The 27,832-nt window shown below is 43.2% G+C and overlaps 1 protein-coding gene across 1 annotated transcript in view; it reads right to left on the bottom strand.

The window, feature by feature from the left end:
- The window catches only part of TMEM132D (transmembrane protein 132D), a 604,918-nt gene that overhangs the window by 185,328 nt on the left and 391,758 nt on the right, over positions 1 to 27,832 (bottom strand). Inside the window, exon 4 of the mRNA XM_058531233.1 lies at positions 12,840 to 13,023. Coding sequence (XP_058387216.1) covers positions 12,840 to 13,023 — 184 coding nt within the window. The remainder of the gene's footprint in view (positions 1 to 12,839; positions 13,024 to 27,832) is intronic.

Here is a 27,832-nt window from a genome sequence, read left to right as displayed (position 1 = left end):
GCTGAGTCTGCTATTGTGTGACTTTTTTTGGTGCCTTTCCTCGTTCCTCTTTAAATCTGTAACTCAGACAGCATGGCTGGAGCTTCACTAGCCATTTTGGATCATGAAGTGATTTTGAGAATGGAATCCCACAGTAGAAAGACACATACCCAGCTGGATCCTGGGTGCCTGATGACCAGGAAGCCACCAGATTCGTCTTAGAGTGCCTACCTCTGGACTTCTTCCATGTGAGACAGAGATAAACTTCCATTGTTGTTAAAGCATTGTATTTTGGGGTCTCTTTCACGTGGCCAAATGACTCCAATCTTATACAGCGAGCCAATGAATTCCGACTTCTGCACAAACCAGTTTGGATGGGATTTGAAAATGTCCTAACAGATTCACCATTGTCATTTTATGCCTGCCTAACAGGTCAGCTAAGGCTCCCCACACAGAACACAGCCATGATTACTTACTATTTAAAATGTTACGGGTTTATTAAGTCTTTTTATCCATATAGGACGTTCGAAGTTTATTTTTCCTTAATTTCTTGGAAGATTTACAGAAGAAGTATATAGGAAACAATAATAACTACTTCAATATTTTGTGCTAATATCCCCAAACATACCTTCTTTCTTGTTGTTGTTGTTACTACTAGCAGAGTATTTATTGTACAGCCACTGACTGCCAGGCCCTGAGCCAAATGTTTTACTTTCCCTCATTAAATTTTACATCACCCTATGTAGTAAAATGCCATCATCATCCCCGTTTTACAGATGAGACAAGTGAGGTGCAGAGATGTTAGTTAACTTGCCTGAGGTCCACACAGTTATAAAATCTCAGGCCAGAGATATGAATTCAGCTTCATCTGATTCATTCTACACCACCAGCATGTTGATGGAGCTTCTACTGTGGGCCAGACACTGGTTTAAGTACTACACATACAGCATGCGCCCCCCAGCAATGCCCCATCTGCTTGGTTTTTGTAGGATGGACAAAATCAATGTATGAATGTTAGGAATCAAAAAATACCACAGAGAAAAAGTAAGTGAAGATAGGGGGATACAGAGAGAGAGAGAGAGAGAGCATGCTCTTTACATAGGGTGATCAGGGAAGGCCTTTCTGATGAGGTTGCATTTTATGCACCATGATCTTCACAACATGTTATAGAATGACAGAATCTAATTGACCCTAACATACAAGCCAGGTGGAGCTAAATGGTATCTCAAAAATTAGACGGATCATGAGGTTTTCCAAAATTTTGAGCTTGGGTGTAGGTGGTCTACCTTGCAAGAAATTTAACAAGTTTCACAGATACACGAGACGCCCGTGGGCTCGGCAGTTGGTGTACATGCCCGAAATGCCTGTGGATCATCCACACAACCAGCTTTTCTAAAAGGTGTTTTCACCTTCTGGTAGTTGCTGCCAAGATTTCGGAGGTTTTGGAGTGAGCCAGCCTTTAGAAAATAATTCAAGGAGGAAGGAAACCTTGGCTCTGAACAAGTGGAACCTGGGAATTAGCTGCAAACGCTCGTAAATCAGCTTCCAGTTCTATTTCTGCACCACTTTCAATTCTTTGATAATGAGGTTAATTGAAAGGTTAATGGCAGCTGTGCCGCCAACAGCTCTGATATTGTCCAGTGGATCTCACCAAAGAGCAAGACGATGAAGCTAATCAAAGAAAGTGAGGGATACGAAGGCAGATTTCGGAGGAGTAAACATCATGAGTGTGGGTGATCTCCCAGGACTCTGAGAAGATGGAAGGCCTTCATTTGACTTTAAGTGATAAACTGTTGGAAGGATTTGCTCAGGAGGGGAGTTAGCAAGCACAGGATGGAGTTATCAAACCTGAGATGCTGAGAGCATGCTCAAGGGAGAAGGCAGGCTCAGACTACTTGCTCTAGTCAACCCGAATCTCGTGGAAACTCTCCACAGAGTGCAATAGAGTGGCAGATGCAGTCCTGTTCACTGCAGAAAATACTGTTTCCTCATGGTAATGTTACTTTTTAAAATTGTTTTTATTTTTAGGGAACCCTTCATTCAAGGAGGTCAAGCTTTATATCATGACTGGACCGTGTAGGGGGGTTGTTCTCAACCTCCAGGGGGACAAACTGAGACAAGAACAAGAAAAGGCTCTGTCTACATGAGACTAGGGATTGGCAAATTATGGCCTGAAAGCTGTATTTTTGCACAGCCTGCAGCTTAGAATAGTTTTTATATTTATAAATGGATGAAAAAAATCAAAAGAAACATACTTTTTTGTGACGTGTAAATTACATGAAATTCAAATTTCAGCATCCATCAATAGTTTTACTGGAACTCAGCCATGTGCATTTGCTTCTGTATTATGGCTGCATTTGAGCTACCAGGCAAGGCTGAATTGTTGCAACCAAGACTGCATGGCCTGCAAAACTGAAAATATTTTCTGTCTGTGCCTTCAGAGAAAATATTTGCCAGCCCCATTGTTTTCAACTCTATCTGAGCTAATGCTCCTTTGATGTAACAAAGATTGATATAACAAATTAAGTAGTGCTGGCTTTATTATCCTGAAATAAGAATCATAATGAATATAACCTACCAACACGCATGCTTAAAAAAAATCAATGTAATGTCTTAACTGAATTATAAAGGAAAAATAAAAGCAAATAGTTATAATAAAATAATATGTATTTCAATACATAAATTTTGGGGCAGGAACTATACTATAAAACATAATGGTGCATTTGGATACTTTTACCTATACATAGAAGGCACCTGAATGGGAGAACTGTGAGTTCAGATTGACACCACTGCTTGTATTTGCAACACAAACACCACAACTGGTGCTGCTGCTGTTACTTCATGAGAGAGTTGACTGACAGGAGCTGGCGCTTTTGACAGAGCAACACAGCCACCGAGAAAATGTGGTCTATCAGAGAAGGAATTAGGGAATAAACATCCAACCTTCCTCTTCACCCTCTGTCTGATCTTCTTCCACTACCTTCCATTAACTGAACCCAACCAGAAGCCAGGGGACAAGGCACCCCATTTGAGGCAATCCATACAGGAAGGCGTCCAAGGGCATAGTGCAGGGTGCAGAAGAGTGGAGAGTGGGTCTACAGAGCAAGTAGCGAACATACAGACCACCATCTCAGAAAACAGCGGGACTGCCCCCTCAGTTTCCCAAGCCAAAACTTCGAGCTGTACTGCTTAACCTAATAGCCACTAGCACATATGGCTACTTAAATTTAAATTAATTAAATTACATAAAAAAATCAGTTCCTCAATGATACTAGCCACATTTCCAGACCTCAATAACCACATATGGCTGTGGCTGCCATATTGGTTGGCTCAGATCATAGAAGCCAGCCTTGGTGGTCTAGTAGGTAAGTTTCAGGCTCTCACTGTCATGGCCCGGGTTTGTTTCCTGGTCAGGGAACCACACCACCCATCTGTCGGTTGTCATACTGTGGAGGCTGAGTGTTGCTGTGATGCTGAAAGCTATGTTACCAGTATGTCAAATACCAGCAGGGTCACCCCTGGTGGACAGTTTTCAGCAGAGCTTCCAGACTAAGATAGACTAGGAAGAAGGACCTGGCCACCCACTTTCAAAAAAATTGGCAATGGAAACCCTACAAATAGCAGTGGAGCATTGTCTGATATGGTACCAGATGGTGAGAGGATGGTGCAAACAGACCAAGTAGGGTTCCATTCTGCTGGACACAGGGTCCAATTGACTCCATGGCATTAACAACAACAGATAATAGAGCATTTGTGTCATCTCAGAAAGTTCTATTGGACAGTACTGTCTAATCTAGACTATATTCGGTCTCTTCCATTCAAACAAACTCCTTGTTCTGTCTATAAGCAAGTCCTGATCCTATACTTAGAAAGTACATCCGAGACCTTCTATTCGTCTTCAGTATCATCTTCAATATCGCCATCATCACCCTAGTCCAAGTTCTCATCCCTTCCCACCTGGACCATCAAAACAGCCCCCAATATGGTCTTTCTATTGTTGATTCTCCCAAATTTCTCCTCATAGTATTCAGAGTGACACTTTAAAAATAGATTATGAATCAGATCAGATTTAAACATAGTGAATCAGAAATCCTACCGCACATCACATGGCTGTTGAGGGTCTACACAACCCAGAGCCTGCCTCCTCTGACCTCATCTCCTCCACTCACTGTTCCTCAGGCTCACTGGACGTTTTCCGTCTAAAGCACACCAAGCTTGCCCCTGCTTTGGGCCTTGGCATCCATTTTTCCTTATGCCTGGAAAGCCAGCTCGTCTCGGGTCTTCCCACGTTGGATCCATCTTGGCATTCTGTCCCAGCTCATATGTCACCTCTGAAGTGATGCCTCAGTCTCTTAGAGCTCACCTCACAACATCCTGTTTTATTTCCTTCCAAGCATAGATCAATTCTGAATTCATCTTGCTCCATTATTTTTGACTTATTTACCATCTGCCTCTCCTGAGTGGGGTGTGAGCTCTGTTATATCCTCGAGACAAAGGCCAGCGCCTGGCATATCGTGGGAGCTCAGTAAATGTTACCTGCAGGGGTTGCCTCTCTGTGGTGCCTACAAAATGAGTTACATCATGAGCATTTGTTCCCTAATAGCGACTACTTGTACAATAGCCAAGGCTGTAATAACAACACCACAAACAACAATAGCAATGACTCTCCTGATTTGTTTGTACCGTGTACCTTTAAAGCCCTGAGGTTCGGCTGCTGCTGCCTCATTATAAATCACCTCTGGAGAGGGTGGCTCATTAGGGAGCATCAAAGGTGGCAGAGTGGGCTGAAAAGAAAAGGCAGTGGCTTTGTGCATAATAAATAATTCATTTTCAGGTGACTTTTCCTATTTCAGCAAGACTTCTCAATTTCACATTTTTATGAGTGTGCTTTTTTGCATTTGCATTTTCCAAAGATCCTTTTGCATCTTGACTTGATCAACAGCCTAAACTCTCTGATTTCACTTATGAGGGCAGTGCAGTGGACTGGTTGCGAGCACAGACTCTGGAGCCCATCCATCCAGAATCTAATTCCAGCTCAGCTGCTCAGCTGGGTCACTTGGGGCCATTCTTCAAGCTGTGTGCCCTCATCCATCTGTGAACTGGGGATAAGTGCAGTCCCAACTTCACTGGGTCACTGTAGGAATTAGATGAGTTAATGTACATAAGGAGGTACACAGTGCCATGCCTGGTATGTAATAAACAGTAAGTATTTGGTGTCATTATTGTGAATGCTGTTTGGGGCAGCCCTGGCTACTCAACAAACACACAGAGCAAGAATACATCTTGGAGCAGAGATTTTTCTCAAGGGCTGTTGCAACTTCTTAATTTGCACTTGGTTGAGAAAGTATAAAAACGAAAGTAGCGTGTGCTATGCAGTGTGACTGAATTTTCAAAAAGGTCTGAGTAAAACAACAGAGGGTATCTGGCATAATAATTAACAAGCTGACACAGGAAAAGAATACCACAACTAAAAAGAACCAAGAATCTTTTATGCCAAAAATAAAAAGCAATTTCATTATTGGAGCCAGGAAAGATAGTTTCCTTCCATAATTTGGGGGCCTTTTCTCAAGTTCTGATCTCAATAGTTGACTGTCACGGCACGTTACCTGTGCTGATGTCAAAGCTGATGGGAGACTGGGGCCGGCCCCGGGGCTTGGCGGTTAAGTGCGCGCGCTCCACTGCTGGCACCCCCGTTCAGATCCCGGGCGCGCACCGACGCGCCGCTTCTCCGGCCATGCTGAGGCCGCGTCCCACATACAGCAACTGGAAGGACGCGCAACTATGACATATAACTATCTACTGGGGCTTTGGGGGAAAAAAAAGGAGGAGGATTGGCAATAGATGTTAGCTCAGAGCCGGTCTTCCTCAGCAAAAAGAGGAGGATTAGCATGGATGTTAGCTCAGGGCTGATCTTCCTCACAAAAAAACAAAACAAAACAAAACAAAAAAGGCTGATGGGACACAAATGGCTCAGGGTTACCCTAGTCACAGACCCATTTACTCGACAATGGGTGGTAAGAGTGTTCTCTGGGCATCTACTACAAGCTGGCACCGGGCCTTCCGCCAGGTGTACAAACATGAAGAGGACATGGATTGATGGCAATCACAGCGTAGAGAGGAGATAATCACCATGAATGTTCCAGGAGATTAAGTCCTGAAGGTTCTAAAGATTAGGGGAGTGCGTGGCTGATGAAAAGGAAGTTCATTTTTTTTTAAGGAGAGAAATGTATTAGATTCAGGAAAGCTTATTTAAAATGCATTTCATCAGAAGCATTACAAAAGTAAATTATATGGTGATAAAAATGTGGGTGAGTTTTGTCTGGTAGGTGTACAGAAATGGAATATTCTGAGTCATAGATTTAGGAGAACATGCCTTGATCAGTAAGGTTTAAGAAGACGCAAACAAGACAAGGACGAAAGAGGTTATATAATGATTACCTTCTTGTAATCCCAAGAATCATATAAGAAAAGAACTCAGCATTCAATCAAGTAAGTGAAGGGTCTGGCAGAGTGTACGCTGCATAGCTCCCACTTCTGGTTGTCTAGGTCTGGAGACTCTTACTCAAGCTGACGAGAAGACAGAATCTGAGTATGGCATAAATGGTAAGTCAGAAGTGGTGCCTTGGAATCTAGCTGTTTCTGCTTTGGAAGAGGGCTTGGAGACTGGAGAGGTTAGGTGGGGTTCAAGCAATGAGATGAAGTGAGGAAGGACTTGGAGGGGACATAAAAGGACACACTGAGCTCAGGTCACCCCATCATCTTCGCATGGCTCTTGCCTATTATGGCTCCCAGTGGGATGGTCTCAACCAGCAAAATGTGTCAAGAATGTCTCAGTCTCCTGACTCGCTGTTCACTGTCCTCACTGTTCACAAGGAAATCACAGAGTGGACAGAACAGAAGAATCAACAAGGATCACGTCTGACTGTGAGGATCAAGGGAGACTCCTTGGGGGAGGTGGCATGGTTGGTGCGCAATACAGAGAGAGTGCTGAGATGCATCTGTGCTCCCATTAGTGTCGTGTTTGAGGAAAAGCTCAAAATGTGATACCAAATTGCACTTCACAAAGAGCACATGGCACATGTGACTCTTTGATTTTGTTTAGAAACTCTCTGCTTGTTCCCCAAGGATCTGCAGGGCTGGGTCTGGCAGGCACGTCTGTACCCTCAAGTCATTGTAAATATCACAGAATGTCACCATCGCCAAATCTCTCATTAGGGTAGGAGTTCTCCTCTGATTATTTTCAAGGAGAATAATTGTCTATCCTAACTGTATCTCCTGATTAAGTTTTATGTCAAGTCCCAACTCAATTCTATTAACTACAGCTTGGTAGTCAAGGCCGAGACACAAAGCAAAATGAGAACCTCATCAGGGGCCCAACATGGGAGGAGGACGTGTTCTTACAACCCACAGGAGAGCTGAGTCATCCACGTCTGTTTCCCAACTCACAACAGCAACCACAGCAACAACACCTGAACCGCCAGCGCCAATGGGAACGAAATAACGTTTGCTTTATTTTAAAATGAAGAGGAAGAGCACGTGTTGATATCTTTAAAGGATCAGCTGGTATGATATTCATATTGATAAACATCAGTTGATAATTGTCGTTATCTCTGAATCCTGGCAGAAGCTCAAAGTACTGGTTTTAACCAGAACTCGGGAAGCAGTTAGAGAGAAGAATGTTGAAGATCCTTGAGAAACCGGGCCTCCTATCCCCCGCAGAAAGATGTGTTCCAACTCTTCTATGAAATGCAAACACTGCTCCCCAGAATCAGACACTGACTTGCACTAACTCAATTAATGTTAATGCACATTTGATGACCTTTTCCTCGGAATTTTCTCCCTAAGGACAAAAATATATTTACCTACGAGATAGTAAGCCATCATTTTCTGAAAAGAAAAAAATAATGTAATCAAACTCATGAAAGAACATGAATGGATTAAAAAAAGCAAGAAAGCTTTTAAGGCCATAGACTTCAAGAAAAAATATGCAAAATATTGAGGAAGAAATAAATGTCTTTTGGAAAATTAGCTTTGAATGTAAGTGCTTAACTGCATCTCATTTCCAAGCTTTCCTGGAGACGGAATTATACATCACACCAAGGAGGGAGGGGCCACCAGCCTCACCGCAAATTGATCTCAAATCCTTAATAATAGTATAACAACTGCATTTACTTTCACCATTATTTTTTGAATACTGTAGTTCTACCTATTCAAGTGTGCTGTGTGTGGATATTTTAGTATTTGGCGATTTTACAAAAACAAATAAAGCAGGCATGTTTTTCCCTCTTGGTCATAATTAGGAGGAGAGAAGGGATTTCCATTATGGACTAGATCAATGGATTTGACTACCTAAAAATTAAACAAATCCCCCAAAACTTCTGCATGCTGAAAACTATGACCTGTGAGATTAGAAGGCAAATGATAAATCAGGAAGAATGCCAGCAATATGTCAATCAAAATAGAAACAGAAAGTAGAAGGGGGTTGCCAAGGGCTGGGGGGAGGAGAGAGGGAAGGAGTTATGCGTGGGTGTGGAGTTTCAGGGTTGCAACATGAGAAAGTTCCAGAGATCTGTTGCACAACAAGGTGAATATTTTTAACACGAATGAATCTTACAGTTAAAAGTGGTTAAGATGGTAAATTTAATGTTGCATTTTTTACCACAATAAAAAAAAGACTTTTTTATGACAAAATAATAATAAGTTGAATTCCCAATAGGAAAAGAAAGTGCACTAAGAACAAATGTTTATTACGGAAATATAGAACGTAACCATAAAAGGGCAAATTAAGGCAACACTGAGATATAACTTTTGCTCAGTAAATTGCCTGTTTATTAATTTTAATATTCTGTGTTGGTGAAGCTGCAGGGAAATGGGTACCATGATACACAGCAGGTGCAACAGTAAATTGGTTAAACTTTCTAGAAGGCAGTTTGGGGACCGTTATCAAAAAATATCACAATACTGCATATCCTTTGATTCACATCCTTTGATTCAAATTTATTTCTAACAGTTTACCTCAGGGAATCAATCAGAGACGTGTGCAAAGATTTTTGTACAAAAATGTAAAGCATAGGATATTTTATAATAGAAAATCTCAAACATTTTAAGTTTGTGTGGTGGTATCATGGAGATTATGTAGGGAACTTCTGGGTAGGGCCTAACACTAGAACTCATCTTTTATTCCCATCTTTCCTTCACCCCTGTATCCAATGCATTGGTAAGTACTATCATCTGCCCACTAGGAAGTATCCTAAGACAGTTCACCTCTCTCTTCTCCACGGCTATGACCATGGTCAACTGGGCGGTCCAGGATAGCATCAGTGTTACCCCATATGCAATCCTTCCTTCTTCCCCCGTAATATACTTGTAGCTGGACACACGGGCTCCTGGGGTAAAGTTCACTCTCCCAGCATCCCTTGCAGCCAGATGTGGTCACTCGGCTGAGCTCGTGGGCTGATGGGAGCTCAGAGTATTCAGAGAAGGGTCATGCCCTCCACGCAGAGGAACACATCCTCCTCCTGCCCCCTTGGCCTGTTCCTGCTGGCTGCCACATGGACACGCTTGTTATTCATCTGGAGCCATAGGGATGAGGTCAATATCTTTGGGGTTACTCAGCAACAGGACAGAGGGATGCTATGTCCTAACCCCCTGGAGCCACCTGAGAGGCCCCAGGCTGCCCACATTCAGACAGGAAGGTGGGGACAAGGAAATGCCAAGCTCATTAGATCACGGTTATTTTACAGCAGCCAGAGTACAGGCCCTACTTCCCTGATGCCCCACTTATTCTCCCAAATCCACTCTCTGCACAGTGTTCTTCTAAGGCAGGAATCAGTCCACGTGACTCCCCTGCTGAGAGCCTTCCAGGGGCGTCCCATCGCATTCACAGATCCACCTCCTTCCTTCAGCGTAGAAGCCCCAGTGTGACCCTGCTCGCAGCTCAAGGCGCTCTCTCCTCCCTCGTCACAGTCCCAGTGAGCTGGCCTTCCTCCTCTTTCTCCAGGTCGAGAGTTTGTGACACAAATCAATAGATAAATAGTTGCACGGACATCAGATTCCTTTCAAATTCCTCTCAATGAACATGCAATGACCAAAAACAAAGTAAAAATGAAACAGCAAAAGGTCTATTTGAGGACGGTAACCCCACTAAAACGGCAAAAATTCTTTCACCGACAAGTCAAAGGTGACATGAAGCATTTCTCTGAAAAGCAGACTCAGAACACTCTCAGTACAGAAGATGGGGAGTCAGGAGACTTATTTCCAGGGGAAGATGGTCAGAGAGTATTAGGAAAAACTCATCAGACCCAAAGTGTTTTAATCCAATTCTTTCCACTCAGTTCAAGAATCAGCAAGCGTCTACACACTGCCTAGCACTCGTCTTACATTGCAAAATATGGGGGCTGGGACCACGTCCCTTTCCTGAAAGAATTTGCAACATCACTGCCAGTGTATGGTTTATACTTCGCATTCAGTAATGAAATGGTCATCATAATAGCTAGCACTCATAGTAGCTAGCTCTGGACTGGGCACTCTTCCAAGCACTCTTGAGTTATCACTTTAGCCTTACAACAGTCTTGTCAGTAGGAATTATCTCCTTCCTCCCTTTATAGATGAGGAAACCAAGGCACAGTGAGATTAAGTATGGTTGCATAGCTAGTCAGTAGAGACCATGATTGAGTTGTGTTATTTTGCTTCCTAGGAGGCTCACAAAGACCAATAGCTTCAGTTTCCTCATGTGGAAAGTACTGCTCATTCCTTAAAACAGAATCTGAGTATGTGCCATGCTAAAAAATAGATTTACCAGCCATCCCTCCAACTAGGTAGGGCCACGTGACTAAGTTTTTCACAATTGGATGTAACCAGAAACATTGTGTTGGATTCTTGTGAAGGCTTCTTGAAAGGGAAAAGGAACTGACCCTGTTTGATTTCCACATTTCTTACTTTTTCTGGTCTGCAGAATACGGATATGCTGGCTGGCATTCCAGCAGCCATCTTGGACTATGAGGTAACCATGAGGATGGAATCCATGTCCTCGGCAGCTGAAGCAGAAATAAAGATGGAACCTGGGCTCCAGATGGCATGAGGCATCACAATAGCCCTAGACCATCACCATTAGGAGTTCCTTTACACGGAAAAAAAAAACAAAACACATTTGTACTTAAGCCACCATTGGCCATGGTAGTAGAGTGGAGTGGGTGAGTGGGGAGCTCTCTTGCTTTCAGTCAAATTTAATTCCCAACTGATAAAAGGTCAACTAGGTCTTAGCTGAGATTCTTTCTAGCTCTGCCATTATACAATCTTATAGCATTACATCTTATCATAGCAAGAAAGGCTGATGAGAACAGTTTCAGAGACCCGTGAGGGCAGAGAGAGGGGCTCCTGTGAGAGTGGGGATTTCTGTGGGTCGTGAAGAACAACGGAGTTTGGAACAGGCAACAGGCGCACTAGGCACATTCTAGGTGGGAGAAATGCTGAGTGCAGAAAACAGTCTACTGGCCCATGCTCAGCAAAACAACAGAAGCTGCTCAGAGAACTGCTAAAAGCTCATCAGACCAAAGGTGCTGAAAAGGAGCAAATTCAAATAATTACTTATTCAAGACAAATGGTCTTGCCATCCCTAGTAATAGAACCACTAATAGCCTAAATGAAGGAGAGCGACCGTCACACGTGAAATAATGTACCAAGGGAGGCTTGGTGCCTTTAAAATAAAAGAAATAGTTAATAAGAGTCCTTATCAACAGAAGTACCCAAACACCTTTACATCTCCTAACGAACAGCATAATAACTAACTTGTCGTCACTAGGCAACTGTCCATGGTACCTTTCGCTGAAAGATTGATTCCTGATTTTTTTTCATCACTGCATAATAACACTTGTCAATAGTTTCTAATAGATGGTGAGGGAGAGAGACCAGGCAGTCAATGGATAGGTCAACTCACACTTCACTTCTGACAGTAAAAGTACTTCTGTAACAGGAGAAAGCTCACATTATTATCGGCAGACTAACGTGCCCAAGCATTTCCATTGTGAAAATTCACATTAAGGAAACATATTATTCCTTTGTAGGGGCTCCAGAAGAGTCTCACGGAAAGGCAGGGCTATACAAGGTGTTGTGTGTTTTGTTGAGGTGAACATGGGGGATTAGTCTCCCACAGGCAATGTATTATGTGGCGTAGAAACCAGGGGCTGGTCCTTCCAGGGATGAAAGCCCATCTCTGTTCCACAAACCCTAGGAAAGACGTGGACAGACTTATGGTCCTAAATCTTTCAGATTACAGGTTATAAATAGATGGCCTATGAGTGCAATTTAGACAACTCTTTCCTGTAAAGTGCTTTGTTTATTTTTAAAATGAGTTCCAACATGAACAAGTTGACATTTCACATTAAAACTATATTTATGGCTTCTCTTGAGAAATCAGGAGATCTTAAGAATTCAGAACCTGGTTCAGCTTTCCTGCATGGCAGACATGGGCCGGAGCTTTTACACAGGACAGGTGTTTGTGAAGGACCTGCCATGTTCACTCACGTACTTGATCTTTTTGGTCTCTGAGGGTGTATGTGTTTGAGACCTTTAAATAGTCCACACTGTATCATACAAACACACTTATTAAATCACCAATACTTTTCATATAATGGAAGACTCAAATCTAACATCCAGAGTTTGATTATTTTCTAAATAATCTGAAAATATTATTTAGAAAAATATATTTTTAGAATTGGTGATTTGCAGTAGACCTCGTGGTTCAGTTTCTCCCCAACCCTGGTTCTCGGCTCACTGCCCTTTCCCATCACATTTGGGTCACAGTGCTGAGGGTCCCTTTCCCCGACTTCTGCATTAACAGCCCAAGGCAGGGACATTCTTACCATGGCCAGAGGTATGACAGCGATCAAGTCCTTTTGGCTCACGTAGATCTTGGATACACCCAAGTCAGAAGTGATGTCTCCTGGATATTCAACCTGCCATGTGACGAGCTGTGTGGTGGGCATGTCACTGGGCTCTTCGATTTCTACGTCGATCTGCATGACTTCATAGGAGGCGCCATCCACACTGGAGAGGAGAGGAGAACACCTTTGAGGGACTAGAGTGTGGGTATGCTGGGCAGGCAATGGGCAGCACTTGACTATTTCACACGTGTTCCCATCACCCCCGCAAATAGCATTTCAGAGATGCAATTCCCAAGAGAACAAACCAACTTGAACATGATTCATGGCATTTGCCTGGCCTTAGACACCATCACTCAAGCGTCTCAACTCCTGCTTTTGTGAGTGGCTCTGCTTCCCTGGGGTAGATATTTGTGGATAATTACTGAAAATGGTGATTGCATTTCCTAAATGATTTCTTCCCAGTTCTCCATCTAGGAGAGTAGGATTCTTTCCCTCACTCCCAGAAATTTATATGCTGTTTATACTGGATTTTCCAAAGCCACAGTCCGTTCAAATTGGGTGTACGGAATTTTAAATGTGTCTAAGGGTGGTGTGGTTTTGTTATCCAGTGGGGGTGAGAGAGCATTGCAGAGAATCAGAGGAGAGGCATGAACAGGAGTGCGGGGCCATGGGATGCAAGGTAATGAGCGTAGAGAAGTAGCTAGATGTTACTTGAAGATAGCAGTAATTGTGACAATTATTAGTTTTTAGACATTCTGGATTTCTCTATAAACACACGTGAAAATGAATCCAATTTAGGATATCAGGATGATTTTTGCAGCTATTTATGTTAGTTTAATTAACTGGCTACTTTTCTGCTTCTTCCTAGTCAGCTTTTATAAAATGCCTGCTCTCCTACGCGACAGGTAGAAAAAGCAGGTGTGGTGCCAGCCACTCCCTAAGGGAAGAAGTGAGGAACGTGCAGGTGGAATTAACAGAGGAGGCAGCTAAGAGGGATGTTTTTTAAGCCTTCGTGGCCAAAGCAACTTCCACCTATCAGATCCGTCTCTAAAGATTCAAATTTCACATAATTGCAAAATGATTACCAGCGTCTGACATTTAGGAATATAAAGTTTGGCCTTTTATATATGACAAAGCTATTGAAACATCTTTATCACACCATCAAACCCATGCAAATTTATCAATAAGAAGCTCAGAGATAAATGGAGGGGTTTCCAGGGAGCTTTCTTCTCAAAGTAAGGGATGAGATGGAATAGTGGAATATCAGAGGTGACTATAATGAAGAAAGGGAGGAGAGGGGAGGAGGAGGAAGAGGAGAGGGAGGAAGAAAGACAGGAGGAGGACGAGGGGGAGGAGGCGAAGAGGGAGGAGGAGGGCAAGGAACAGAGAAAGAGATCAGAAGGACCTTCCAAGGAGAGAGCCCCGATTCCAGAGGTTAACTTTCTGCCTAAGCAGCGATCCCTCACACAGAACAGGCGCAGCTGCGAGGGACTGTGAGCAACGACTGCGGGAAAGTGGCAGCTGCTTTCCAAACCCTGCAAGGCTCGCTCTCTCTTGGCTTCCGAAAGAAAGATGTTTAACCCTTTGAGAAACAGGCGCTGTGATAAGCTTTGGAAACAAATCGCATCAGCCACTGTGAATTTATTCCCTCTCTTAGCTTTCTTTTCATAAGACACATGCCATTGTCTCCTTGGGGCCTCGAACTAACGTTTCCTTGAATACAGAAAACTTGGGACCAAGATGCTAGAATGCACTTTTGTTTTTATATTTGGAATTCACAAGAATTTTGGGATGACTTTCCCATTCATGAAATGGGATAATCCTTCTTTGGGCTGTACCAAGCCTTGCCTTCTGGTTTTAGCCACAAGGAAAGGAAGACTTACAGAACAGAATTGCTAAAGGTTGAGTTCAGGAACTCAGCTCCACAGTGCAGGCGTTATAGGAACTCCCACCTGGCAGGAACTCCTTATATGCAATGATGTGACCCTCCTCTGGATACCATACAGCAGTCTCTCCTGTTTCCTTCTAGATGCCCTAACCTCAGGCAAACTGAACAATCTTTGCTTGCTTTGGAACACAAGACTTTTCTTACCCCCACATCCCCATATTTTACTTGTGGCATTCACTTTATTGGAAATACCTTTATGAACCTCTCCATATGTTCAAATTCTTCCCATTCTGTAAGACCCATCTATAACCAAAATAATAATTTAAAAAGTGTTCTATTTACTTCATCTAATTTTATTCCTTCAGTAGCCTTGCCTGGGTGTCCTATAAAATTTGATTTTCTCTTCTCCCTCAGATCCCTTGCCTGGCCAAGATGTGAAAGAAACAGGGTCTCTCTTGAGCTGACTGTCTTCTCTTTGATGTGCTGATGAAAACACCCTAAGTTGGGAATTCTTAACGTGTAGACCATAGCAAACTTTAGGAAGGTTGTGTATCTTGAAGTTGTCTGCAAATGTGGGTTTCTCTTGAATGATCCCTTAACTTGCGTGGGCTTCTCACTAGTTCTGATGCAGCAGGATTGTAGACCCAGCTCCTCACAATTTCCTCTGTAAATTCTGCAGATGGTGATCTAGCTTTGGAATGTCTCCCCATGTGTGTCTTGGCGAATCAGTGGAAATTTGAATTTTAATACCTATTTGTAAATATTTAGCACTTGGAGCTTCCAGAAATCCTGCATATTTGGCAATATTTATCACTTCTTCACGTTTAGCTGTAAAGCTAAGGACTGTACATTTGCAGTTTGTGTGTGTGAGTGTTAGACCATAAGTGTCCTGAAAAGAGCGGCCTTGTGTACCTTGTCCAAGCTGTGCCTAGCATAGGGTATCATGCCTGGTGTTCACCAGAAGGGAACCTACTGTGTTACAGGAGATAAACACAGTAGGTTAAGTAGAAGTTCATGAAGTATGCCTGCTTGGAGCAGTGGCTCTCCACCTTGAACACACATTCGAATTGCCTGGTGGAACTTGACAAATAAACCAACGACCAGGCACCACTCCTATAGATTTCTGATTGTTCCTGAGTGGGCCAGCCACCGGTTCATTTCTGTTCTCCGTTTCTTTCTTTCTCTTTCTCTCTTTTTCCTTCCGTCCTTCTTTCTTTCCTCTCTCCCTCTTTTTATCTCCCTCCCTCCCTCCTTCCTTCCTTCTTTGTCTTTCTTTTTTATCCAGGTGATTCTACCATGCAACCAGGATTGTGAACAACTGAGTTAGAGGTTTATAAAAGTTTAATTACGTGGGTATCTGTGTTCTTGGAAGTATTCTGCACACGATGGTATTAGAAATAGAATGTACTAAGTTAGTGGATTTGGGAGATACAATTGGTAAAATCTGTGAAGATACAGGTGAACCAAGAAGAAGGATTCAGGGTGTTAGATGTCCATGAGTATGAGAGTGAGGAGGGACAAGAAAGGAGTTCCAACCAAGGCACAGGGTCTGGATAAGACTAGAGTGTTCAGACACCACTTCTGGTGGCCTAGACACAGCCCCTCCTGCCTGGCCTCCCTCCGCTCCTCCCCCATAGGTGAGTCAAATAGTTAGCAATAAGGATGGGCAATGCTTGATGTGTGAGCTCCATCTGGAAGGCAGTATTGCTGTTGAGTGGGTGGGGTTTGCATGGAGGACAGAGCACAGTCACATGGGGAGAGGCTCAGTGCTATGTCACACTTATAGACTTGAGAGTATTCTGGGCATGAGAGCTGCTTGCAGTTTTAGTTTCTCCCACTGGTGTGGGTGCTACCAGCGTAGGTAAGCCAAGAATCATCTCTTGCCCTATCTTGCTTGCAGCCGTCAACCTCATGGAAGACACAGTAGAGAATGCAGCCTCTCATGTGCACTTCAGACACCCAGTGACTGGCTCCACATGTGTGGGCTGGAGGCATCTTTCAGCAGTCTATCCTCCTTTAGAGACACAATGAATAACATCTCCTTGATTTGGAGAGCTCTTGTCATTTCTCAATAACTTTCCCTTACGTGGACCCCTTTGTGCATTGGGTTCAAAATCTAAGCCTTTTCACTAGGAAGGGCTTCATTTAAACAGACAAAGCCACACTGTTGGCCACGGTGACACAGCCTGAGGCTTCCCAAAACTTAAGGGAAATGAAATGCCCTTTCAGAAAAGAAGGCTCAGGTCAGCTCAGGCGCGGACAGTGACCACATCCTCCAGAATCCATGGCTCAGAAACCCAAGAAAGAAAACTAAACTTGAGGCTTTGCACGACCATCTCAGCAGATCCCAAGGCCAAAAGCAGGCATCATTTTCAAAAGGAAAAGTCTTATTTTAGGATTGTCATGCCTCTTTTTCTAGAGTCATGTAACAGCTAACTTTTATTGAGTATTTTTAATGCTCCAAGCACTGTTTTAAGAGCTTTTTATGTCTTATGTTACGTAATCCTCACAGTGTTCCAATAAATACTGTTATTTACTCCCAGTTTGTAGACAAGAAACCTAGGGTCCAAGAGGGTAAGAGCGGCAGAGTCATTCAGCTACTACGTGAAGGAGCAGGGGAGCTGACAGCAGAACGCCCACTCCTGAGTGCTCTGTCGTAGCCCCAGACTCTTTTCCAGTGCAAGGACAGGCACGCTCCTTAGCAATGCAAATCACTAATGCAACTTCTCATCCCCCAATAGAAACACAGGTCAGTACATCACACAGAGCTTACTGGAGACCCAGAAACTGGTTGCTTCAAATAAATTCTGCACAAGCAAAGCTGGAACAATTTTGTAACAAGATGCTTTGAGATGAGCTTGCCTTTAAGGTCTTCTGCCAACTCTTTACGTTCCATGATATGTCCATAAATCAAAGGAGAGACGTGGAAATTGGAGCATTAGATATGAAAGCCTACCGCTCATTTGGAGAGATAAGAAGCCATGTAGACATGGACCTGCCAGCATTAGAAATTTAGAGCTAAATATTTAAGATGCAAGTCAATGCGTCGTAAAGCTACCTATATTTTTTTTCCTGATTAGAAAACCAACATATCATGTAGGTCCTTAAAAAGCCTGCCGACGATCAAACTTCACTCCGCAACCACCCACATGGGCAACTGGCTTCCAAGATGCATGTGAGTGTTGCGGGTAAGCTGGTGGGGTGGGTGGGGGAAGCAGAGAGTGAAATTCCATTTCCAACTTGGGTTTTTCCAGATGGTACTCTAAAAGATAAATGGGTAAAATTTCTGGAAACAAAAGTAAAGCCAGAGAGAGGACAAATCCAGTATCTGAATGACCATGCCCTTAGAAAATAGTTTGAGATTGTTCCAAAAAATTCAGAACACTTTCCGGAAGTCATCTGAATGAGTCATTTATTATTGGGTAGCAAATTATGGTGGACAGAGTCAGTGTTCCACCCCAGTGTCCTCATATCCCTTTTATCATTTCCATGTGCCTTACCCCTGGCTGCTAAGTGCTTTTGTTTTAAATGATGTCTACCTGCGACTCTCCTTGGACGGCTCTTCTTGAGTTTCTGGAGCCACTTTGTCCACAGTGCAAACGGCTGAAAGTGCCTCAGAGTATACTTCCCTTGGAGGTAGCCCTTAGGCGGAATCTGATGGTGCCGAAGGGTGACAGCCCAGCTCCCTTGCTTCCAGTTGGGTCAAAGTCAGGCGCATTGCTTACACCCCAGAGTCCCTCTGTGGGATTAGGCTGAAACCACCCTCCATGTAACTTGGGTTCTTCCCTCCCTCTTCTGCTGTCCCTAATTTCTCATTGGTTTCTCCTGGAACACTTCCCTCATAAATCACTTGCACACAACTCCTTGTCTCAGGGTCCACTTCTAGAGAAACTTAAGGAATTTTTAAAGTAAGGAGATCACCAAAGGCAATTAACAAATACTATGTGAAAGATTCTGGCAATAACAGAGAAACGAGGAATGGGTGAAAGGGCCATTATTCCAGGAACTAAGCATTGCTAGTTTTACTTGGAGGAATCCTCCAGACCCAGCCTACTCATCTGCAATGGCATTTTGGAAATCTGCATCAGACACAGACATGGGGTATAAGATGTCTCCCAAATGGAGGAGCTGGTATCCCCTTTTGTCCTCCCTTCTTTCACATTTCATTTTCAAGATTAAAATAAGGATATTACTCAAACAAATTGTGTCTTCTTAGACATTATCAGAGTATTAAAGTTTTCCATTACCGACACCTTTTTTCTAACTTTTTCATTAGCATTTTCAGAATAAAAACCTTTCATTATGGAGTAAAATATGCACAATCCCTCTAACGTATGTACCTTTAATGAGATTTTTGTCACCATAATTTTGTCTTCTCATGCTATTTCCACCTTATAATACTCTGAAGTCTGGTAACCAGAGTTACTCTGGAAGAGAAAAATGAAAAGGTTGCAGCTTGAATCAAATCATGCTGCATTTCTCCTTTTTATTTCTGTGCTTCGTTGCTCTCCATCCCAATATTTTTTCCTCCCTTCCTTTCTTCCTTCTTTCCTTCTTTCCTTCCCTCCTTCCTTCCTTCCTTTCTTTCCCTCTCTCTCTCTCCCTCCCTTCAAATGACATTTCTAGAATTCGTGTTGTTTATTGGGCACCAGGCTGGGTGATGGGGATACAGATTCAAATCTTATCTTAAGAACATTAAGATCTATTGGTGGCCCAGAACTGAGCCGATTCTGCACATCTCTTCCCTCCTCCACATTCAGTGACATCATTTTGGTAGCTTGAAATTGACTATGTTGGGAGTAGATACACCACGGACATTGGCAAGTGCTACAAATCAGGGCTCCCCCCAAACCCTCAAGGAGCACACTGCTGAAGATCCCTGTTCTTCTAGGGCATAAGCCGGCTGGGGAAGATGAACACCAAATACATTATCATTTCAGCAAATGTAAATTGTCGACTGTAAGAAGACGTGGGAAGCAGAGGTATCTGGTGAGATAACAGCCTATTTTCAAGAACCCCGTGTAGTCAGGGAGACAAGGAGAACTTCCCTGGGGGAGCAAGGCTTGTTCTGTGATCTCTATAAAGGATGGGTAGGAATTCAAAGGGTTCTAGGCAGAAGGAGCTGCACTTACAAATGTCCTGTGTGTGGAGGGAGCAGGATGGGTTGGAGAAAACAAAAGAAATCAGTGTGGCTGGAACACCCAGAGGGCCTGGAATTGAGCCCTGAGAGGCAGTTGAAAGGAAGGTAGAGGGAGACCACTAGGTCTCCCCAGTAGTAGGCCACATGCAGTGTTGTTGTTTTCAGCGTCAGCAAACCATGGCTGGTTGGTAAAATGCAAGCCATAGCTTGCCTATGCACAGATCCTGGGCTAAAAATGGCCTTTACATTTTCAAACATTGTTAAAAAAGGAAAAAAGAAGCTGCAGGATAGAAAGCATACAGCCCACAAAGCCTAAAATATTTACGATCTCACCCCTTACAGGAAAAGTTTGTTAAGCTCTGGTCTTTATCATAAGAGAAATGGGAAACCATTAAACCTTTAAAAACAATAAAATAACATTTATTTCAATATGTAAATGCCTGGAAATATCTTCACTATAAGACATTATGAGGTGATCCAATACTTATTCCCACTGACAATAAATAAATTTGGATTTAAGAGTTGACCTGAGACTGTTCTGAGTAAGAAGAACAGGAAAATAGAAGTGTACGCACCAGCCCTGGAATAAAAACTGCAATTAGGATGCAAATTCATAGAGCAGACTTATTTGTATAAGATAATAAAAAGTACAAAATGATCTTAATTGAACCAGGAACAGCAGGCCAAGCCAAATTATAGATTGTTGCAGTGGGAAAAAAAATGGAAAAATTGTGACATTCTTTCAGATGAGTTATGGATCCTGCAAAAATGTCTACAGAACATGAGAACGTCAAACAGAGCAAGGGACAATTCTTCATTGTGTGGAAGTGTCCCCCACACTGCAGGACATCTGTCATCCTGGGCCCTGCCCTATAAAGACCAGTAGCAAACCTCAGTTATTATGACAGCCAAACCCACACCCAAACCACACAGACCTGCTGCGTGTCTAAGATCCTGTTTGTTTAACTGTCCTGAGGGTGTCCTTCTCTGAACCAGATGGAGTTGTCAGACTGGTCATTGCCTTTCTTCCTTCCAGCTGCACACCATTTTCAGCACCAGGCTCCTCCACAAAGAGGTCCAAGTGTAGGGTCAATGGGGAGGAAGGTGGGGGGTGGATGGAGCAAGGGTGAGGATCCTTGCTGAGGCACGGGTGCTTCTGAATGGGGTGGCGAGGAGCAGGCAGTGGTTACCTGTTCTTTCCCCAGTAGGGAGGTGGGACAGGCTTCCCCTGAGACTTGTGACCACACCCACCCTCCATCTGACCACCCAGTCGAGGTCCCTCACCAGGGTTTGCAGTGGGAACGCTGAAGGAGGGCTCTCCAGATCAGTCCGGGGATGAGCGGGGGTCAGGAATTGCTGCAGTCAGGAAGTCAATCCAAGAAGGGATGAGGTCTCCCCTGGAAACATGGCCGCCATCTTCTTGGCCAAGCAATTCCTGATCCCTCACCTGGATGCCTCCCATTCTGCAGTGTTGGCTTTTTCCTTCCTTGTTCTGATGATAAAGGTGGCTTGTAGAGCCTGTGTTTCAGCACACAGTTCCTCCCTGAGTAGGCCCACTGCTGGGGTCTGATGTAGGGGATCCTAGGGGTCAAGCAGTCAATCCATGAATGGGTTTGCCCTTGTCTAGAAACAAAAATGAAGTTTCCAGTATTCAGGGCACACCAGGACACTGCCTCTTGCAGAGGCAGTCCTAGAGTCCTACAGATCTAAATGGGAGTCCATCAAATGGCTTTAAGCAGTGTTAATGGCTTAAAAACATCACTCTGGCAGCAGTGTTGAGAACAGATCAGAGGTGGACCAGAGAAGTCATGGGCAGACCAGGCAGAAATTCAAAAGAATTAAGCCTGTAGGAGAGACACACTTGAGCTTGTGTGGGCAGCGGGGGAATTTGCAGGACTGATACTCATGATGTATATATATGAGATTCTGCTTTGATTTTTTTTAAGCTCCTGTTGATAGAGTCACCATCTTCCTGTCCAGTGACTATCTCCACTGGTTACCACCTACTCCTGCAGATTTGCAAGAAAACAGACACACTGCAGATGTATTCACTGCTCCTGATAACCGCAGAGCCGCTAAAGCCAGAGGCCAGCATTCCTTGCAGCAAGAAAGGGTCCATGGAAACAGCGAAAGCAGGAAAGATGCTTGAATAAATAGAGGGGTTCCTTGTATCCGAACAAGGGTTATGTAATGAGCCATTGACATAAAGTTAGACTCCACTCAATTGTCTTTCCTCTCTTAGCATTTGCATCCTAACTATCATCATAAATGTCATTGTTGATTGCTATTTGTATACATAACACAATAACATGTAAATACCACCTAAATCTATTGCAAAGGGATAGTTCCAGTCTTTTAGAAGATATCATATTTAATAGAATCCCTGAATGGAATCTTGGAGAGAGCTGCTTGAATTAGTTAACTCACATATAAGATGACTGACAAATGTGGACACGGCAGAGTTAGATGCGTTAGTGTTCGAAAAAGAGAAAATCAGCAAGGATGATGATGTTAGGCACTTCAGAAACCTATGATGTGACTAATAAAAGCACAAGATAAGCCTTTGAGAAAATTGGATGAAGACCTAGATTACTTTTTCAAAATTGATCAAAACTGAAAGAGATTTTGTTTTTTCTGAAAGATAACCTCTCCCACCCAATCAATACTAGGGTCAGTCTTCCTCTAAGAACAAGGCCATAGTTCTAATTGTAACTTTTGCTTAGTTAAGATGAAATAACCTGATCTTCTCTGTCTTAAGCTTCATCCATAAATGGTAAGCTCCTAACCAAACCTCATCTATAACTACTTTTATTATAACATTTCAGCCTCTATTTTACATAGATGGACTTTAAATGATTTTTAAAGGAGTGCATATTATCCTCAGTTAAAGAAGGCTTGCAACATTTCATATAAAAGAGGGATGGCACTAAAGTGGGAGGGATGGAGAATCAGAAGCCACAAAGATCTCCACTCAGTAACAGGAAAGAAAGGCCAAGTTCCATTTAAAAGTGAAATGTCCTTCGAGTGGTCCTGGGGCTGCCCCCACCCCCCCATCCCCAATCTGAAAGTCTTTCCTACGCTTGAGTTGTAACTCCTGCTGCAGATAAATATAGAAAGATAATAAAGCTAGCTCTTTCTTCTCCACATCCTGACATTTTCTTAAACATATTCACTTTGAGATGGAGAGATATTTTATTTTATATATTTCTTTCTGTTGAGAGTTTTTTACTTAAAAAAAATCCAGCTTGTATTCCACAGACACATTAGCATTCTTGCCAGGGCTGCAGACGGTTCGAGATCGTATCTCGTCTGCATAAACAGGTAACAGGGATGCCATAAACTCTTGCTGCTCAGCATCTCTGACGAAACCCTAGGTGAGATTTGGGCAGAACACAGAAAATCCAAATAAGGTAGAATTGGCAAGGAAGGTAAGCAAATCAATTATACACAATTAGCTCCTGAATATCCCAATCTCTCCTCTTTGGAGATTGGAAAAAGGGTCTCTCTTTGAAGTGCCAGCTCTGCATTGCAGGCTACTTCCACCTTCTAACTTGAATCGACAATTGTTTGTGGCATAGAATTTCCGCCTAGACTTTGCTCTCAAGAATTTTTATAAAACAAATTTCCTCTGCTACATCTGGCAGCTCAGCGCTTCACCTACCACACCCTCCATTTTTAGGTATTTATTTTTTAAGACTGAACACACCAAGAGGGAGTTCTCCATCAAGACTCCATCTCAGCAGGTATATCAGCAGACAGGTCAAAGGAAGACCATTTGGAATGAAATTCTTAGTGTCTTGACAAAGGTTTTAGTGCCCGGTCTTGGGGAAACACTGGAGCTCATAAGTGGTGATTGAAGGACTGTCTCCATCAGGAAAGTAAGGTTGCATCCCTGAACGTCTACACCTGACAGCTAAATTGCAAGTGAAATCCTAAGCACGTAAAATTTAAGACCATGAGCTCGACACTGGAATCAAGGAGGAGCAGAGACTATTTTATCTAGCCATGATCTCTTTAAGCATGCAGTTGAATTGCTGCAGTGAAAGGAAGGTTCTACACTCATTTGAAAAAGCAAACAGAATTATTAATTGATAGCGATGATCATTGCTAACTCTACTAATGGTTTTCTCAAGTCCCATCCCACATGACAAACGAAAGCTCTGAGAGGCTCAGATGTTTTATTCTTTTGTGTTAAAAAATAATTCAATTATGTATCTAGCTGATTCCTCCTAGGAAAGAGATGATTCTGTTTCTCTAGGCTTAGCTGTTGAACCCCCACGTGGACAAGCCACGCCACATCCAATGGTCAATACATACTCGTGCTTCAGCCTTCAAGTGCTCCTGGTCTGAGGTTGAAGAATTAATTTGCTGGTTGAGGTTAATACAATGTCAATTAATTTCTTGGTATAAATGTCAATTAATTTCTTGGTGTAAATGTCAATATATTCAGTTAAGCCTTGTGATTTAAATACAATTAAAGATAACTTGAAGTCAATGTTGCCTTTTTGGTTTTCGGTCACGATGGGTGATTGACTACAATCTCACAAAGCCACAGGGAAGGAGGATTTCATCAGGTTTGTTTTTGTCATACAAGCAGTCAGGTATGTTGTTATCAGCGTCATGTAAGGAACTAGAACTAACCACACCTTATTTTATCCCAGGCTTCAAACATCCACCTGTTAACCTCAACAGTTCCTGGGGCTCGCTGAGAGTGTTTACAGCCCGGAAGGCCATTCGGTCATCATGAACACGTTGTAGATTAGACAGCGGATGTAGACAGAGAGTGGTGGTTGAGAGAATGGACTCTGGAGTGAATGACACGCAGAACAGAATCCTGACTGTGGCACTTGTTATGTTATCTAATACTTAATCTCCTTAAGCCTCAGACTTCTCAATAGTAAATGGTCAGTAATCACAACTATCTCTTTGCACAGATGATCCCATTTAATCACCATCGCCAGTGCTAGGACTGCCTCATCCATTCGTGCAGGTCGTGCACTGCACAGCTCCCAGATGCACCACACTGAACATGTGGATGATGCCTCCTGGAACTGCTCAGTGCACCATCTGTACCCCAGGCTCAGAGGCCTGACCACCACCCAAAGAGACAGTTGTGATTGTTGATGAATTACCTATTTACACACCTGTCTCTCTTAGCAGGGAGAGAATGCTTTGAGGGTAGAAAATATTCCTTCCTCTTCCTCCCTCCCTCCCATCCTATTTGCCTTCCTTCCTTCCTGCCTCCCTCCCTCCCCTCTCCCTCCTTTCTTTCCTTCCAACTGTTTCTTTTACTCAACAAGATAGACCCCATATGTTCTAGATTTTCAGTAGAAGAGTATTCAATAATGGAAGGATTTAATGACTGTGGCCAATGTTGAATTTACTCAAAACCCATTCTCCTCTTCCTCCTTTCCAAGTTTGTTCAAGTTGGCAATACCTGCCCCCACCAACAGATAACAATGACTGTGAAGCTAGGCCATCTGTATATTTCTGGCCAATGAGATATAAAGGGAAATCCATTTTGTCTAGCTTCCAGGAAACAAGGTTTTCCCCTGATAAAGAGGTGCAGTTTCAGAGGGCATATGCTTTTTACCCTCCCTCCTTTCTCTTTCCTGCCTGGCATAGGTGTGGAGGTGTAGCTGCCATCGTGTGATGGTGAGGCAGCACGGCCGGAAGATAAGAGATGAAGACCCCATTGCATCATCTAGCCATGATACCAGCCATGGAGTCCCTACTTACACCTTTTCACTGTTTAGGATACAGAAACTCCAATGTTTTAAAGGTTATTACATTTGGGTTTCTATTGCATGCAGCTAAATGCCAACCTAACAGTACAGAGAGGGTATATACCTCTTGCTGTGCGTATCTGTGTGAAGATCTGCTGGGATACAGGAAACAAAGCCAGGAAAAGTGATGTTTGCTTTTCTGTACAAATTGTGACAAACAGAATGCTCATTGCCCACCTCTCTAATCAACGAGCCACCTTTTAAAACATTTAACTTGATAAAATTATCTGTTTTTCACGCTTTTTTAAAAAAATTCAGATATCAGTCCTGCTGTTTAAGCAATTCTATATCTGAGTCTCATCAGGGGAATTAGATAGGAAACCGATGGAATTCTACTGATAGAAGATGACACTAATCCTCGCTAGAATGCTTGAGAATACATTCACAAGATTACACTATTCATGTGTTAATGTCCATAGCACCCTGCTGTCATTTATTCTTGAAACATCCCACCTAGCTCTTGAGAGGCAGCTTGGCGCAGATCTAAATAGTTGGGGCTCTGTCTGCCAGAGGGCTAATTTGCACAGATCGCTGCATGATGAAAGTGACAGGAGACATGACAATCGAATTTTCCAGCAACAAAGAGAACCGCTGAAGGCATGCACAGTCATCTTACACTACAAATAGGGAATGGGAGGGGTGAGGTTTCTCTTAAAAAGAGATAAAGCCAGGTGAGACCCAGCACTTTTAGCCTGCTTGTAAGCTCCCTTCATCCTGTGACAATATAAGGATATGGTGTTGGGAAAGAGATCTCCAATTTCAATATGACAAAGGCTAAGCAGGTCACACAGTGAGGGGTGCAGCCAGCTGAAGGAAAACAGTGGTGGTGGGGACTGCGGCCAGCCGGAGAAGGCATGCCTTGATTTATGGGGCCGCCTTTAGCCAGCTTGCGCCTGTTGTTCTGGGAAGGCCAAGTATTGGCAAATCTTCTTATTTTTTTCCGAGGGAAATCCAGAAATCATTTTTTTAATTGAAACTCCTGATTGTTAAGCACTAACAATTAATTCAAATTTTCTTTTTTTTTTTTTTGTGAGGAAGATCAGCCCTGAGCTAACATCCATGCTAATCCTCCTCTTTTTGCTGAGGAAGACCAGCTCTGAGCTAACATCTGTTGCCAATCCTCCTCCTTTTTTTCCTCCAAAGCCCCAGTAGATAGTTGTATGTCATAGTTGCACATCCTTCTAGTTGCTGTATGTGGGACGCAGCCTCAGCACGGCTGGGGAAGCGGTGCGACAGTGCGCGCTGGGGATCTGAACCCGGGCCGCCAGTAGCGGAGCGCACGCACTTAACCGCTAAGCCACGGGGCTGGCCCTAATTCAAATTTTCTTAAAACCACCATGCAGGCCAAACAAATATGTCTTCAGGCTAGATTTGACCAAAGCCCCTCTGGTTTGAAATGATAGTGACAATGGTGATGGTGGTGATGGTGATGATGGTGGTGCTGATGATGGTGATAATGGTGATGATGGTGATGATGATAATGATGATGATGGTGATTTTGGTGGTGATGGTGATGATGATGATGATGGTGGTGATGATGGTGATGGTGATAGTGATGAGATGGTGATGATGATGGTGATGGGACATGGATTAGAACTGGAAATTACTCAAGTCTATACATATCTGTACATATCTGTTAAACCTACTTCTATGCTGTAGGGTTATCAAGAGACACTTAACAACTCATCTGCCCCCGCATTTCCTCGCCATGTCACAGTCATGAGTGGTAAGGCACTTGCTGGTGGGCCACCATACATTCTGCAACCCAGATCCTGACTATACCAACGTGTTTGTTGCTGTGGTAGTTAATGTGTGTGCCAATATTTATTGGTCAGTTTGAGCAGGTGATATGATTTATCTTTTAATTGTTAACAAGAAAGAAGGGGCTGGTGCGGTCAGTCCCCGGCTGGGCTTCGGCAGCAGAGAACGTTTGCTGTTCGCTGTTGCCACTGGACGGGTGTCGCAAGGCAGAAGAGAAGACTATGGGGCACGTAGAAAAGAATGCTTTATTGCTTTTCACTTTTTTCTATGTCCTATCTCCAATATTTCTTTCAACTAAGAACCAATGTGGTCAGCTGAATAATGACACCCAAGGATATTCACGTCCTAATCCACAGAACCTGTGAATGCAACCTTATACGGCAAAAGGGACTTTGCA

The sequence above is a fragment of the Diceros bicornis genome, chromosome 35, assembly GCF_020826845.1.
Source record: "Diceros bicornis minor isolate mBicDic1 chromosome 35, mDicBic1.mat.cur, whole genome shotgun sequence".
Taxonomy (NCBI): Eukaryota; Metazoa; Chordata; class Mammalia; order Perissodactyla; family Rhinocerotidae; genus Diceros; species Diceros bicornis.
Note: the sequence above shows the minus strand (reverse complement) of the source record. Positions and strands in the feature narration are given on the sequence as shown.